General features: G+C 53.3%; 1 protein-coding gene across 7 annotated transcripts; it reads right to left on the bottom strand.

The window, feature by feature from the left end:
• Positions 1–1,839: 1,839 nt before the first annotated feature.
• On the bottom strand, positions 1,840–12,314 carry C17H11orf24 (chromosome 17 C11orf24 homolog). 7 transcript variants are annotated; one of them, XM_070488290.1, is made up of 6 exons: positions 11,894–12,049; positions 7,827–8,027; positions 5,091–5,227; positions 4,797–4,875; positions 4,024–4,200; positions 1,840–3,273 (listed from the first exon to the last, which is right to left on the bottom strand). In XM_070488290.1, the coding sequence occupies exons 5-6, from the start codon at positions 4,103–4,105 to the stop codon at positions 2,141–2,143; spliced, it is 1,215 nt and encodes a 404-aa protein (XP_070344391.1). In that variant the 5' UTR covers positions 4,106–4,200; positions 4,797–4,875; positions 5,091–5,227; positions 7,827–8,027; positions 11,894–12,049; the 3' UTR covers positions 1,840–2,140. The 7 variants fall into 7 exon arrangements, with proteins under 7 accessions (XP_070344391.1, XP_044618182.1, XP_044618178.1 ...); XM_044762247.2 differs by lacking the exons at positions 4,797–4,875; positions 5,091–5,227 and adding an exon at positions 8,149–8,228 and having other exon boundaries at positions 11,894–12,044; XM_044762243.2 differs by lacking the exon at positions 11,894–12,049 and having other exon boundaries at positions 4,797–4,979; positions 7,827–7,848.
• Between the last annotated feature and the right edge of the window lie 4,505 nt (positions 12,315–16,819).

The raw sequence follows: 16,819 nt of genomic DNA on the forward strand, positions 1-16,819 counted from the left end.
CCCCGGCTCTCCTCCCTGGTACGCAGAGCTGCCTGTCCCTCAGACTCGAGGACAATGCTGCAAGCTGGCCTGGAGCCCAGGACAGGGAGGGTGACACCTCCCTAGCCACGGCAGGGCCAGCACCTGTGATCACACGCGCCCATGGGCTCAGGTGTGTGACGGTGTCCACTAGGGAAGAGAGAGACAAAAGGACACAGGCTTGTTGGAGCCCAGCTGTGGGGACACACAGCATGGCTCAGAGACAGGCGGAGGCTTGAGGAAGGAAAGGGGGCTGCTGGGCCTGCCGGACCAATCAGTGAGGAAGGACAGGTGAGGCCACCCCGGACGGAGCCAGCAGACAGGTGAGGGCCGTGCAGAGGCTCTGATCCTCTCCGCGTGCTCAGTGTATTTCTCCACCCTCGGCTCTTATATTATTTCAAACAGTTTGGGAGTTCACTATCTTTGTCTTTTATTAGGGGTCATTTGAAATCTTTTCCAGGGGAGGCAGAATTTAAGAGAAGCTGGAGGGGCCGGCCCTGTGGCAGGGTGGTTAAGTTGGCACACTGCTTCAGCGGTCCAGGGTTTCACGGGTTCGGATCCTGGGTGTGGACCCAGCACCGCTCATCAGGCCTTGCTGAGGCTTCATCCGACATGGCACAACCAGAAGGGGATGCAACTAGAATATACAACTATGTACTGGGGGGTTTGGGGAGAAGTAGAAGAAAAAAAAAGATTGGCAACAGATGTTTGCTCAGGTGCCAATCTTTAAAAAAAAAAAAAAAAAGCAGTAGCTGGACACCCAGCCTGGCTCAGGGAGATCTCGGTGATGGAGAAACGGGACTCCAGACAAAAACGGCCTCTTCCCCAGGGTTGAGAGCAGCTGAGAAGCAAGAGTCGACTCCTCTGCCTGATTTGGGCCAGGCACCATGCTATGGGTCTGTGACAGATGTTACTGTCTCCCCACTTCACGGAGGAAGAAACTGAGCCCAGAACATCCCACACTTGCTCCAGGTCACACAGCTAGCAGCTGCACACCCGGCCTGGGAACACGGCTTTAGGTGTCTGCTACCTGCTCTCTGGCCGGAAGGTCAAGCTCACCCGGCAGGTGGTAAAGCAAAGCAGGTAAAGAGCTGGGTTTAATCTTGACTCTAGCCCTTAGTGGGTGTTACGTCTTTTCTGTGCCTCAGTGGCCCTGCCTTTAAAATGATCTCCTGAGGTCGAGGGAGCCTAAATGAGTCACATGCATTAAGTATAGGACAACAGTTGGCACATGACAAGCGCAGTGTTGGCTCTGAGGGCTGTTTGGGACATGGGGCCTGGAACCCAGGGCAACCGTCCTGCTAGGGAGAGAGGGCGGTGGGCTCGCTCGGGCCTGGGGCTCCCCGGGGCTCCAGGGTGACCTGGGGCAAGGTGCTAGCAATGACCATCCCGCCGCGTGACCCTGTTGGGTTTCCGTGAGGCGAGTGCACAGCCTGAGCTGTGCAGGGTCCCGGAGAGCTCAGTCTGAGCAGGTCCAGGCTGACCCGGCTATACCGTGTGCTCACGTGTGGTTTATGTTGGATCCAGCTCCTTCATGCCCAAATCGGGCTCACCACCTAACAGTCCAGAAAAAGGTGGGTCAGAGGAGGGGCTCCGTGTCCACGTGGGCCAGAGACCCCCAGGCTGGAGCTCTCCCGCCGAGGGCACAGCAGGGCTGGGCATAAGAGCGAAGCCCGGGAAAGCAGCCCAGACCCCGCGGACCCCCAGGGCCTTGCGTTGGATTAACATTCACAAAGACAAACTCCATCACACGCATCTCGAAATTTCTCCCCAGCACGATGGTGGGCAGGACAAGGCCGACACAAATGGGGAGACACGGCCTGAAGGGGGAAAGCGGTCATTGCTTTAATTCTGGTCGGGATCCACACCGGCCGCCCGCCCCGAGGCGGAATCGTCACCTGCCCCGGCAATGCGCTCGTTTACAAAAATAATTATGAAAAAAGCAGCGACTCTTTAGTGATCATGGAATTAAAAGGACAGCAATGAAACATGTTTAAGCATCTGGCCTATCTCCTAAATTGCACCAAAGAATTCGGAAGCACTTGGTTTGGTCTCAGGGGCAGAATGGGAGGAGGGACGGGCCAGCCGTCCAGGGCCCGCCAGAGCCCGCGGGCCGCCCCTCCTACATTTCTGAGTCTGCGTACATGCCGTTGATGAGATAGTCCACCTGCGTGTAGTCCTTTTTCTTGTAGCTCTCGTAGGCTTGCAGGGCGAACAGAACCAAGACAGTGATGAACAGGGTCACCCCAAACAGCAGCACGGCCAACAGCAGACTTTTGTTCACCGAGGATGGGGCGAGGGGCTTGGTGGAGACCACCAAGTACTGGCCTTGGGTGCTGAGCTGGCAGGAGTCCGTGGCCGGCATCCTCGAGTCCCCTGAGCTCCCGGGCGTTGGCCCGGCAGATGCAGTACCAGGGGTGGATTCAGGCTCGACCTGCTCCGGTGTCTGGGGTGTGCCTGGCCCTGTGGGCCCCCGGGCAGACGGAGCAGCACCTGGCTGTGTCATGGAAGACGTGGCCTCCACCTCAGGAGTGGGGCTCCTGTGAGGTACAGGTGCTGGCACTGTGCTGGCAGCTGGCTCCTCGGCTTGTGGCTTGGTGGTGGCTGTCACCGCTGTCACGGATGGAGGAGCCATGGAGGTGGGCGTGGGCTCTGCGGTGGCATTGGAGAGGGTGGGTGTGGGCCTGCTTGTTGTGTCAGCCACAGGCCCGGTTGTTGACGCCGGGATGCTGGGGCCTTGTGTGGACACGTTAGGGGCGTGGGGACTCAAGGAGGACACAGGGATGGCTGTGGAAGGGCCAGACGTGGGCTCAGGACTGTGCGTGCCCTGCGGGCTGAGCATCCCTGCCGTGGTCACAGCAGCAGTCTGCGTGCCCATGGCCTGTGTTGTCAGAGTGGCTGCTCCTGGCGCTGTGCCGCTGAGGGATGCCTGAGCATGCGGGGTGCTCAGAGCAGCAGGGGCGGACGGGGTGGGCCCCGCAGACACAGCACTGGGCGGGCTGGGCACCCCGGAGGCTGCCCGGTCAGGGGTACCTTCTGCAGTCACCGGAGTGCCCACACCTGTCCTATGTGTTGTTGCTGCTGTGACTGCAGGAGAGGTGGGGTCAACCACCAAAGTCCCTTTGGTCAACGTGACAGGAGAAGGTGTCACCACAGTCATTCCTTCAGAAGTTTTATTAAAGACTCTCGAAATTGTTTCCTGAAACGTACTGTTCCCGACTGAATTTTCCAACGTCCTGTTGAGGTCTACGGACCCTTGAAGTCAGAAGGAGAGAAAGACACAATCACTTTCAGTCCTGTGCAGGTGGGTCACTCGGCCATCGTCTGAATTCCCAGCCCGCCTCTCCTCTCGGCCCAGGGCGAAGGGAGGAGGGGACGTGCAAACACGTTTCCCTCTCAGCTTCTCACCGCACACGCCTGCCACTGCTCCTGGCACCTTGATTTTAAAACTCTGAAGCCCAAGCCCATCGAAGGCTTCAGAGCTTTACTCTTTGATTCAATTCTCCTAACATCAGAGTGAAAAATCTCACATCGCGGGTGTGATTCACCATTAAAAAAACCCCATCAAACACACACCCGGGTTGACAAAGCAGACAAATCGTCCCCCACATAGTGACACCACCACAAAAAGACTTCCTGGCTTTCTGAAAGGATGCGCAGGAGGAACTCCTGAGACGAACAGCGCCTGGCACAGAGTAGCAGTGCAATTAAACATCTGATGGATGAATGGACGCACTCCCCAGTGAAGACAGGGTTCACAGAAGAAAGGAAATTCTGCAGGGCCAGCCCAGTGAGCCTCTCAGGGCTCAGATGCCCGGTCCTGTTGGGGGCTCTGACCCACGCTGGCCCTGGAGAAGCTTGGCCTGACCACCCCTCCCAGCCCAGCACCCGGGGAGCTCCAGGGCTCCTGAATCACCGGCCTGGCTCACAGACACCCCTCAGGCTCAGGGTGCTTTGGGGCCACTGTGGGCCTGCCCAGTAATCACGCAGCTTTCCCTCACTTACGTGTCTCCTGAGATGTCGTTTGGCTTTCAGATAAGGACCAGGAGGAAATCCAAACAAGCACAAGGGCTGTCCACGTCCACATCTTGCGGGTGAGCCGGGAGCCAGGCTGGGCGGTCCCTGAGGCTCCCAGCTAGCCGCTCCTCAGCCTCACAATTCCCTGCTGCTCGGCCAACGGATCTGTGCTCAAGAAAGAAGGTGCCTGGTCAGTAACGTACAGCCCTTCCTGGGGCCTGGGCCCTGGGCCCAGCCCTGTGCCTGCTTTGAGGGCTGCCGGGGTCCTGGTGCAAACACAGGCCTGGCGTCCAGGGAGAGCGCACCGTGTCTCGGCCATGGCGGCTCAGCCATCAGCCCAGTGCCTGCAGCGGATGAGTTTAAAGCACTTCTTGCCCCAGTTCCACTATACGCCTCAACCTCCAGACGCGTTCACTGCCCCACCCTAGAGTTCAGAGTCTGAAAGAGCAGGAGAGAAGGGCCAAGGCCTTCCCAACACCAAGATCAGCCAAGTTTTCCTCCTGGACATTTCCCATGGTCTGCAGGATGCAAATCAGGCCTTATGCACTACTGTGCACCCTGTCACGGCTGATGACAACTTTCACAAGGGAGATGCCACTTAGCCAGCCAGTCATCGTCCATCCATCCATCACCCATCTATCTATCCACCCACCCCATCCGTCTATCCATCATCCATCCACCCATCCATCATCCACCTACCCACCCACCCTCCCATTCATCCAGTGTTTCCTGAGTGTCTGCTCACGTGCCAGGCAGCGCACCTAGGAGAAAAAGACGAGAGCCATACAAGTCCCTCCTCCAGGAGTTGGCCATCCAGCGGGAGACACAGAAAAGAGGTCACTGCAAGCGGGCGCAAGCGTGGAGCAGAGGCGTGACTCAGTGCTGGGAAGCAGGGAAGAGATGGCACCCTGGCAGGCTTTGAAGGGTAACTGGAGGCCAGTCCTCTGTGTGGAGACCCCAAGGGTGGGGGGTGGAGGACAGGGTGCTGTAGAGGCCCAGAGGAGGCACTGAATTCAACCAGTGGGTGGGTGGGTGGGGGTGCCAGCGAAGGTTACCTGGGAAAGCGAGACCTGGGCCACGATCTGAACGATGGCTGGGATCTGCCTGGTGGAGAAGGGCTGAGGGAGGCGAGTGGGACAGAGCAGCAGATGCCAAGAGCAGGGCCGGAGGCCAAGGGACAGTACGGTGAGACCTGGAATTAGACTAGAGACAGGCGGGCCACCACAGGGCAGTTTGGATTGAGGGGGGCGGGGATGGGAGCCCCTGCAGGCCTGATGCAGGGGTGTGACAAGTGCAGGGAGATGCTCCAGCGGGAGGGGTAGGCGAGGGGGCGGGCATGAGAGGAGCCCAGCAACGAGGCAGGAGGGGACAAGGCTGGAGGAGGCTGAGGGACTCCATGAAGGGGTGCTCCTGTGAGAGACAGAGGGTGGGCTGAGAGGACCTGATTGCAGAAGCTGAGGTGTCTGCAGGGGCAACAGTGTGACTACAGAAACTTCCAGAGATGCCACCACGGCTGAGCCTCGGCAGGATGTGGACTGGGTTCAGCCAGAGCCAGTTTCCTGAGTGCACAGGGGTCTCCCCACACTCACCCCTGGTCCCTCCTGCAGGCCGGCAGGCGGGGGTCTCTTGCCACAGGAGTGCGATGGGGAGCTGAGGGGCCAGGTGGTCTCACACGTCCCATCGCGTCATGCCCTGCTGGTCCTGGGTGCTCCCTGATCCTGTCCTCGGCCCCGTCCAAGCCCCTGAATCCCATGAGGCTGCCTCGAGGCCCAGGCCCTCTCCGGACAATACCCCGGCCACATGCAGTCATGGTGAGCCCCCTAACTAAACACTCAACTGGGGTACAGGGCAGGCAGAGCACAGGCCTGCTGGGAGCCTGAGGGCAGGCGACGAGAACGGGGCTCCTGAGGGGGCCTCCAAAATCAGTCCTGCCTGAAGACACCCCGGGCCTTCAGCCCTTCCCCTGGCCCGCACCGGGAAGTTCCTATGTTCCACAGAACGTCACGGAGGGGAGCCCTCAAGTCACCCTGGATGAAGACGTCCTGAACAACGCCTCCGGGCCCGGACGCTGATTGCTGCTTCCGTGACCCTCGAGCCAGGCTGCCCCTGGTGACCCGGGCAGGCTCGCTGTCCTCCATCAGCCCTAACAGTCACCTCCATCCTGGCCCTGATCCCCCTCCCACCCCACAGCTGCCAGAAAGATCCTTATGCCCACAAAGCTGGCCGCCTCCACTGCTTAAACCCCTTACTATCCCAGGGTAACCCCGAAACTCCCTAACACAGCCGAGGCAGCCTTCAACATCCCGCCCCCGCCAGGCTCTCCCCGAGGCTCCCACCCGTCCCGGGCACGTGAAATACCTGCAGTGCCCAGCCCGGCGCCTGGCTTAGTCACAGCCGACCCCACGAAGCACTTCCAGCCCTGCTGGGAGCTACAGAGAAACAGCCCCTGTGCAGCATAAAGGGATGTCCAGAGGGAGGTCACCTGGTGCCTTTCTATCTCCTGTCAGTGGCCCATGACTGGAAAAACCCCTTTGAGCACAAACGCTTCTGGAAGGCTGGCACATATTCCCTGATGCTTCCGATCCCTTTCCAAGAGTCACCAGCTTTAGTCTAGCTTCAGGTCGCACTTGCCCTCCAAAATGGTCCTGGTGTCTTACAGGTTTAGAAAATTTACTCAGCCCTCCAAAGCATAGCTTTGCATCTGTTTTCTAGAATGCAAAAGGCATTCTTTGTTCTCGCAGAAACAAGTGGGGGTGGGGTGGGGTGAGAAGAAACAGACCAGTATCAAGAGAGGGAAGAACTGAGACTGCAAGTTGTGAGGCACAGAGAACTCCCACTGGCCGTCAGCTGAAGCGATGCAGCTGGGCTCTCGGTGGAGACCGGGATTTCAGCGGCTCTCTTTGGCCAGTCACCTCTATGCCACCACCACTGAGCCCAACGTGCTCCTCGTGTCTGAGCCTGGATCTGGGGTCTGCTGGGGTGGGAGGTTGTGACGGGGGCTTCCTGAATGCCCCCCAGTCCTTAGGGCTTCTGCCACCCCCTCACTAGGGCAGGGTTGGCAAGCTTTTTCTGTAAAGAGCTAGACAGCAAATACTTTAGACTTTGTGGGCCACACGCTCCCTGTGTCAGTTACTCAGGGCTGCTGCTGTAGCGCACAAGCATCTGGGGACCACATGGAAATGATGGGTGTGGCTCTGTCCCAATAAAACTTTATTGACAAAAACAGGCAGCCGGCAGGACTTGGGCCACGGGCTGCAGTTTGCCAAGCCCTGCTCTAGCCCTTTAGTGAACTTCAGAGCTGTTGGAGGCAGGGAGGAACTGATCCAACGTGCTGAATGGATTTCCTCCTTCCCTTCCAGTTCCTCCCCCTGGAACAGACAGGGCCCATTTCGTTCCTGGTTTAAGGACAGCCTCCTCCACCCCCTGCATCAGTGGGATGCAGGCCCTCCGCCTGTGCAGCCAGAGGGGCTCCCACATGTACTTCGGAGTTACGACACAAGGCCAAGAGAGAACCTCTGGTGGTGACTGGCACTTGTCATAGAAACAGAAGAGGACCACATGGTCCCCACCCCCTCCAGTCAGGGGACGATCCTCCTGGACTGCCTCCGGAGGCACCACCTCTGACGGTCAAGTGTCATAGACTGGGCCCCTCCTGGTTATGGAAGGCTTGGCCCTCGGGGCTTGCTGTCTTTCCCTTTTCCATGACCCTCCCTGACCCTGCAAAGCCCCCTCTCGGGGCTCCCTGTCCCATTATCAAGCAGGTGCCCCACCCGCGGGGCCTCCAGGCTCACCAGAGGCAGCTGCTCAGGGCATGCCCCCAGGCTGGGCCATCTTCCTCCTTGGAGAGCGGCGGGCTGGGAACCGTGTCCTCGCCGGGGGAGGTCTGGCTTTGCAGGAGGTGACAGCAGTTTCGTGGAGGACTCCCAGGCCATGGCATGCTCTGTGGCACAGGTGGGACACAGGCAGATGCTCCACTCTGGTAACAGACGCATCTAGGGTTTGAAAGAGTAAACACTCCTTAGGCAGAGCATGGGGAGAACCCTCCAGGGAGGAGGGAGACACCAAGACAGCAGCATTCAATAGATCGTTATACTGGGAAATGACAATATGTACCGAAACTTGTCATGTGGCGCTCTTCTGCTGCTGGAGTTTCTTCTAAGGAAGTAATTGGACGGATGTCCAAAGATAGAGATCTACAAAGATGTCCATCACGGCGTTATTTATAATACTGAAAAATTGGAATGCTTCCATAAACTATGGTCCCATCCATATATAAAACACTATGGCAACTGCTAAAAAATACACAAATTTCTATTTATTGACACGGGAAGATGCCCAGCATATATCATTAAGTGCAAAAAGCAGGTCATACACCAGTACACACGCCATGATCCAATTTTTGTTTAAATAGACGTCTAGAAAGATTTGTACCAGAATGTTAATAATGGTTATCCCTGAGGGATAGGAGTTACTGGTGAGTTCCATTTGCTACTTTATATCTTTGTTTCTTCTTTACAAGCATGTACCACTTTTGTAAAACATTTCTGAACGACTCCGATGAAAGAAAATGATGTCTGATTTTCTTCAAGTACTTTGACCTACCAGGCAGGCAGGCCCCGAGGAATCTCACTTGAGACAGTTTCACACGTAGATTTTAATAACTGAGAGAAATTTCACGATCTACATATCAGGAAACGCATTTTTCTACAGTCAAGCAAACCTTTAGAGGAATCCAGGAGTGCAATTGTAATGCAAAGATGTTACCAGCACAAATGATTCTCTCACTGCCGAATTCTTAATCCAAACTCAGGAGAGTAAAGAAACAGCTCATCACCTCCTACAGGGGCAGATGCCAGCAGGTGGGGATGCCTGAGGACCACCCTGGGCCCACTCCCTAACACAATGCCCACAGGCGCGCAGACACACACACACACACGCACACTGCCACACACACACACATGCAGTCACACACACACATGTGTGCAATCACACTCACAGTTACAAACACAAAGGCAAGAGCACACAGGGAGCAGCTCCTTAAGTGTGTCAGGAAACCCTACAAGTGTTTCAGGAAACTTCTGCTGGATACCATCCCTGTTTCTGTGGTGATCGCTCCCACAGAAACAGGCAGTGGCCGCCGTGTGGAGTCCAGAACAGGCCCTCGCTGTGCAGTGAATTCATCTCTCTGGTATGGTCCTCCCTCTGCTTTCCAACAGCACACTCTTTTTTTTTTTTTAAGATTGACACCTGAGCTCACATCTGTTGCCAATCTTTTTTTTCTCTTCTCCCCAAGGCCCCCCAGTACATAGTTGTGTATTCCAGTTGTGAGTGCCTCTGGTTGTGCTATGTGGGATGCCGTCTCAGCAGGGCCCGATGAGCGGTGCCATGTCCACGCCTGGGATCTGAACCAGCGAAACCCTGGGCTGCCGAAGCAGAGTGCGTGAACTTAACCACATGGCCACGGGGCCAGCCCATCCAACAGCATATTCTAAATGTCAAGATTCACGTGTGGGGACCCACACTAATCTTTGTAAGTTGACGCACAACGGACAAATCATTAACAAGATTTAAAATAATAGTTTCCCCTGCAAAGGCTTCAGGGAGCCTTAAATGAGGGTCTGGCCAGTTATTCCCACTATTATCTGGAGCAGGAGACTGGGTGGATCAAGGCCTCAGACCATAATAGATGGAAAGGAAAGAGACCCCTGGGGCAGGAGGGGAACAAGGAAGAAAGAACCATTAGTATTAAGGGCGACATCAGCGCAGATGGACGCAGGAGGTTAGGCTGCGCTGGGAGGTCCCCCTGCCAATGGTCAGCTCCCCACGAGTTCTGCAGGGACAGGGCAGCACCCCCTTGAGCCACGCAACACCCCATTAGGAAGGCACCCCCAGACTGCGGCCCTGGGCGCCAACTTCCTTCTCCTTTTCTGTTCCGGGACCTTGTGACGCCTCCGGACACCTCCTGTCTTCTTGTGTTCCCCACCTTGGCTTGGTTCTTAACTCTTTGATGAACCTGTTTGTTACACGCAGGGTGCTGTGAGCAAGTTACATGAAATCAGACTCCAAGTTGCCCAGTTCCTTTTTCTGGCTTAGACAGATTCCTCAGATCCAACACAAGTAATCCTCAGGCTTGGCAGGGGACTCCCAGGGTCACTCCCACATTCCAGCAGGCTAGTAATAATTTCTCTGCAGCAGTGTGGCCCAGGCCCCTACTCCAAGCTGGAGAAGCTATACGTACCGAGGAGTAAGAACGGCGGAAGCAGAAACAGGGCAAACCACAGATAGCTTATCTTAACACTTCACCTGGCTGAACTTTGGTATCAGAACACACGGAACACAAGTTTGTGGTCTTGTATATATAGATATCGTCCTGTGGTCCAAGGGATGGCTCCCCGAGACAGACGGGAACTAGGACCACTGGGTGTCATCTTAATTACACTGTTTGCTTCTAGGAAGTTTTGGTATCAAAGCTAAATGCTGATCAAGGGCGTAGTTTTTGCTGGCAATGTGGGTAAATTTCCTTTGTCCTATTAGGCAAGTCCAGCATATAAGCAGAAATTTTCTACTTTAAATACTTTCCTCATCATTTTTATTGAAACTTTAGAGACGCTTCCTCGGTGGGGGGAATAACTGCATGTTGTTGTACGCAGATTTCTAAGCACGATGTTTACGTCTTATGGCAAACCAGGGGGATGGGGATTCCTCTTATCAGCCTAATAATCAATGGCACACACTAAGCAGCCATCCAGACTCACATGGAGGAGGCAGGCAGGTAGATGGAAATGCACAAGCTCCTCCTAGGAAGACAGGGCCTGGGTCAGCTAAAGGGCCAACTCTTTCTTTGAGGGCAATGCTTCCTAGGGCCCAGTCTGGTCCTGGCCTCCTGGGAGATTTTTCAGTTCCCCACCCATTCGGGAGTGTCCCAACTTTCCCATCCCCCGCTCCCAAACTGGGAACTGGCTGGGCCTCTTCTTCTCTGGTTTGGGATCCCCTTCAGCCTTCCTCCTGCCTCTCCAGTCCCCACCCATGCTCCTCCTGAGTCGAGTCTCAGCGCCCAACTGACTCCTTCCATTCCTTTCTCGCCTTCTGTTCCTCACCTCCAGTCCTCATCCTCTTGCACTCTGTGCCTCCATTCACCTCCTCTGCCTCTCATCCCCATTCACCCTCCTCTGCCTCTCCTGTCCACATGCACCCGCCTCTGCCTCTCCTGCCCCCATTCACCTCCTCTGTCCCTCCTGCCCCCATTCACCTCCTCCTCTGCCTCTCCTGTCCACATGCACCCGCCTCTGCCTCTCCTGCCCCCATTCACCTCCTCTGTCCCTCCTGCCCACATTCACCCTCCTTCTGTCCCCAATCACTTCCTCTGCCTCTCCTACCCCCATTCACCTCCTCTGCCTCTCCTGCCCCCATTCATCTCCTCTGTCCCTCCTGCCCCCATTCTCTTCCTCTGCCTCTCGGGCCCCATTCACCTCCTCTGTCCCTCCTGCCCCCATTCACCTCCTCTGTCCCTCCTGCCCCCATTCACCTCCTCCTCTGCCTCTCCTGCCCCCATTCATCTCCTCTGTCCCTCCTGCCCCCATTCTCTTCCTCTGCCCCTCGGGCCCCCATTCACCTCCTCTGTCCCTCCTGCCCACATTCACCCTCCTTCTGTCCCCAGTCACTTCCTCTGCCTCTCCTACCCCCATTCACCTCCTCTGTCCCTCCTGCCCACATTCACCCTCCTTCTGTCCCCATTCACCTCCTCTGCCTCTCTGGCCCCCACTCACCTTCCTCCTGCCCCCTACCTCCCTCTCTCTGCCCCAAGCCGGTTCAGACAGCCGTGACAACAGCTCCCCGGACGGCAGCGCGGGTCCCTTACCGGGCGCGGCAGGCCTGCGGCGGCCCGGCGGCCCTCGCACGGCGGGGCAGCGCCCGCGGTCCGGTGTGGGGACGTGGCCGGCAGCGGAGCAGCGCGGACCGCAGCCAGCACGGCTCGGAGCTGCCACCCCAGCTGGGGCCCCGCCCGGGCCGCCCCGGAAGTGACGTCACGAGAGGGCGGGGCCGGGCGGCCGCGGCCGGAGCCGGGAACGGCCCGGCGGTGCCTGGCGCCGCCAGCTGCGAGCCGGAAGCTGGGGGCGTGGCCTAGCTCAGGCCCCGCCCACCGCGGGCGGCTCTGGCTCCGTCCAGCTCGCGGCCGGAAGCGGCTATTTCGGACTGGGGTCTGGCGGAAGTGGGAAGTGGTGGGCTCGGCTGGCCGCCTGCGCGCGTGGCCTTGCGGCGACCTGGAGCCCCGGAGCTGTGCCTGGGGAGCTCAGTCGTACCCGGACGGCGCCGCAGGGGGCGGAGTCCGAGGGAGTGACCCCTGACACATCCCTGTCCCCCTCCCTCGGGCTTGATCCAGCCCCTGGGGGCGGGCGCTGGGGCTCCACGTGGTGAGGAATAGCGGGGATGGCAGCTCAAGTGTTTTGAGCGCTTACAGCGTGGCAAGTCCTGTGCTTCGTTCAGAGACTTACCTGCAGGTTCATTAATTTAATTCTGCAATTTTAATTCTTCGCCCCCGTTTTACAGACGCAGGAACGAAACTCACAAAATGTTTTGTGCCTATAAGACGTGGGATAACAATGGGGCACAGTGGAGTGCAGGGGAAAGTGTCTGGGACTTGCCTTTAACTAGAAATGGGCTTTGCACGGTACTCGTTCTGTGACTGAGTCCCGATCTGTGTAAGACCTTCTCAGGTTCCCCCGGGTCCAAACCAAAGCCTGTGAAGGCCGGTCTCGTGGGAATAAACCGAAAGGTTTTATTTTCAGACAGTTGAAAACCTGTGCTGCGGTTCTGGGCTAATGAAGTAAACCAGGCACAGAAACTTGAGGGCGTGCAAAGACAGGATCAACTCCATAGCTGTGAGCTCTGGGAGTGTCTGAAACGCAATTGAGAGCTGTCACCACCCGGTTCAAGCTCCTAGTTTGAAGTCATGTGGAATTTACCCTGCAATGCTGGGGGTTTGCTGAGCATCACAGTACTTCCTCTTTGGTAAAATTGAGGCGATTTTTACTGCTAGGGCTGAAATTACAAAGCTAAGACACAGCCATCCTTAAGGAGCTCATGGTCTAGAGCAGGGGTCTGCTGGCCCTCCCTCTGCTTTTGTAAATAAAGTTTTATTGGCAGACAGTTCCACCTCTTTGTTATATGTCGTCTGGCTGCTTTTGCACTACACGGGCAGAGCTGAGTAGTTGCAGCAGAGATGGCGTGCCTCAAAAAACCTGAAACATTTACTGCCTGCTCCTTTACAGAAAACGTTTGCAAACCCTCAGTCTAGGGTGTTACTAGAAAATGGGTTTCAGACAACAATGGAAATATCTTACTGCGGTGGTCCGGAATACAGGGAAACTCATTCTCTCGTGGGGGAATGTAGCACCGTTCAGTGGACTGGGGTCACCTGGGACCTAGCGTCTGCGAGCACAGCTCTGGGAACTGCATAGCTGCCTCTGCAGAGTATTATGAAGCGTAAAGCAGTGTGGGCGAGCTGCTTCTGATGGCACTGGATGAATTCAAGAAAGAGAAGGATGCTCTTAAATCCTCAAGCTTTTGCCTCAGGGCACAGATGGTCTCAGGTGCTTTCTGTGCAGAAATAGCTAACAACAAACTCAGAGCCTGGTCCTCTCGGTTGTTGAATTACAGTGTTGTTTGAATGTAAGTCCTTGCTAGATGTGAAAGTGAGGGGCTCTCGAGTAACACTTCAAATCCTGGCTCCTCCACTTTTTAGCTGAGTGACTGAGCAAGAAGCTTACGTCGTCTGTGCCTCAGTTTCACCAGACAGTCCATTCTCATTACTCACGGTAGTTATGTTTAGTCAAGTCTCCTTGAAGACTGACTCAGTGAATACTGAACCATTACTCCTAGAGAAAAAATAAAGCCAATATTTCCGTTTGTGCGCCACCCTTTGTTGTCATTACTTAGTAATCGAAGGTTCAATTTTATGCTCTGAACACAAAATTAAGGACATTAAAATTATGAGAATTTGTAGAATAAAAATGGGTAATTGGGGAGCGTGGGAATATAATTGTATATGCATTACCCGATTGATCCTCCTGACCTGTCACTTATAATGTTCAGAAATATTAATTTGCTTTTTTTAGATATTTACTACGGATCGCTGGAAAAAAAACTCAGAGATTATGAAACCAGGCTGCTGTGGATTTACACTGAGGGTTTTTTTTCCATTTCAATTTTTTTTAAAGTATGTTTTTAATTCAACACATTTTAGGTTAATTTCCTGGAACTATTCAAAGGAATTGAATATAGTTTAAAAATCTTTCTGTTGAGGGTTATTATACACACAGAAATGTGTAGATATAAGTTTACAGCTTGATAAATTTTCACCAACTGAACCCCCTGTGTAATCAGCATTCAGATAAGAAGCAGCAGTGCCAGCACCCCGGGGGCCCCCTTGTCCCCCTTCTGGGCCCAAAATGAAAAGGGCAAGTATCTGCGAAGATTCAGAGCAACTTGAACTCTCAGACATTGTGGACGGGAATGCAAAATGGTATAGCCACTTTGGAAAACAGTTTGGCAGTCTCCTAGATATTTACCGGAGGGAAACAAAAACACATGTCCACACAAAGACCTGTATGAAATTGTCTATAGCAACTCTATTCATAATTGCCAAAAGCTGGAAATAACCCAGATGACAATCAATGTGTGAATGGATAGACAAGTTGTGGTACATCTGTACAATGGACTACTACTCAGCCATAAAAAAGCACAGATTACCGATACAGTCACCAACACTGAGGAATCTCACAAGCATTATGCTAAGAGAAAGTAACCAGACCTAAGAAACCATGTACGCTATGATTCCATTTATGACGTTCATGAGAAGACAAAAGTATAGAGACAAAGGCAGTGGTCACCAGGGGATGGGGCTGAGGGAAGACAGATTGGCTTAGCGTTGCCCAGCTGAACTTGCTGTCTGGCAAAGTTCGATTGACTACAAAGGGGCACGTGGGAACTTTTTGGGGTGATGGAAATAGTCTATATCTCGATTGTGATGATGGTTACTTGACGGTATACAGTTGTCACAACTCATGGAAGTGTGAATTTTACTGAATGTAAATTTTGCCTTGATAAATTTAACTAAAAATCAAAACAAACACGGCTGTAAAGAAAGGCAAAAGTCAAAACAGCATTGTGATGGTAGTTACGTGAGTATGTGTGTGTGAATCAGTGGAAGTGCATACTTAAAATACATGCATTTTGTTGTATGTAAATTATACCCCAATAAAGCTGACTTTTAAAAACTTTACTGGGGCTAAACAGACTCACTCCATATGAGTCAAAATTCAACACACTGGGAAGATGTACGGTTCTAAATATTCTAAATTACAATACGCCCGATAACATGACCTCAAAAGATATAAAGCAAAATTGGCAGAGACAGAAATAGAAAAATCCCCAACATAGGGGGAGATTTTAATATGCTTCCTTTAGTAATCTATAGAACAAGCAGACCAAAAAAAAAAAAAAAAAAAACCCCAAAACCCCAGTAAGATTATTAAAGACTTGAATGATACGACTAACAAACCCAAACCTCATGAACATAAATAGGTCACTCCGCCTACTAAGCAAATAGGTCACTCCGCCTACTAAGAGGTAGCTTTATTGCACATCCTGGGGGGGAAGGTTAAGAGTACGCTTATCAAGTTTGCAGATAACACTACAGTTTCAACCAGTGTGCCTCGGCTCCCCTTCAGCCCTTGGCTTGGCTCCATAGGGCCACCTTGTCCAGGGCTCTGTGGAGGCTGACAGAACAGACAGAGGTCCGATATGGCAAATCCCGGGGCCCCCAGGCAGCAAATACAGACACCCTGGGCTTGCAGCTCTGAGCAAATGTAAGGAGAGGCTGTCACCCAGCATCTCTTCCAGCAGCAGCTACAGAGCAACTGCTGCTTTCACAGACGAGGGCGGTGGTGCTCCTGGAGGTGTTCATAGTCCAGGAACCCAAGGAACGCGGCTCAGAGTCCAAGAAATGGCAAATGAGGGCGGAGGGACTTTGAGGCTGAGGAGAGACTCTTGTCAGAAATTGTTGTTGAAAAAAATGGTTTTAAACATTTATCTTCTATTTATGCAAATGACGTATCTTTTACATCCTGATTACCAAAATTTGGAAGAGCTCATTAGTAGAAAATCTTGATGAGGAATTCTGGGTGGTCATTGCAAGCACACATTCATTATATATGATATGGATGGAGAGGAAATGATAGGAATGTATTACAAATTCAGTGAAAAAGGGCTGCCATGGTGGATAAAAACTCTTAGTAAACTAGAAATAGAAGAATATGTACTCAATATGATAAAGAATAACTATTTCAAACTATTACCCTACATCATACTTAGAGATAAAAAAAAAAAAAAAGGTGTTCCTAGAAAGATCAGAAACGAGTTACCTGTTCTCAATCTCTTAGTGAACATTGTTCTAGTCAAAGGAATGAGACAAGAACAATAAATAGAATATATATTCTTTAAGACAAGCTTTCATTATTTACACAAGATATAATTAACTATTTAGAATGTCTAAGAGAGTCAACTTAAAATGAATTAAAAGTTATTAGAACAAGTTAAGAATCTGTGTGGATGCAAAATAAAGATATGTCAGTGTATTTCTTGTATACCAACAATAACCAGCTAAACAATTTTAAATGTCAGTTACTCTGATAACAAAGTTATAGAATACCTAGGGATACATTGGTGAGAGGCATTCAGGACATAGTCAAGTTTTAGAATTTTCTTTGTACGGAAGACTCAAAAA

The sequence above is a fragment of the Equus asinus genome, chromosome 17, assembly GCF_041296235.1.
Source record: "Equus asinus isolate D_3611 breed Donkey chromosome 17, EquAss-T2T_v2, whole genome shotgun sequence".
NCBI classification, from domain to species: domain Eukaryota; kingdom Metazoa; phylum Chordata; class Mammalia; order Perissodactyla; family Equidae; genus Equus; species Equus asinus.

Coding starts and splice junctions, on each gene's coding strand:
- C17H11orf24 (XM_044762241.2), bottom strand. CDS start 4,105: ATGTGGACGTGGACAGCCCTTGTGCTTGTTTGGATTTCCTCCTGGTCC. Junction 3,274..4,023: donor AACGACATCTCAGGAGACAC/GTAAGTGAGGGA, acceptor TCTGACTTCAAG/GGTCCGTAGACCTCAACAGG.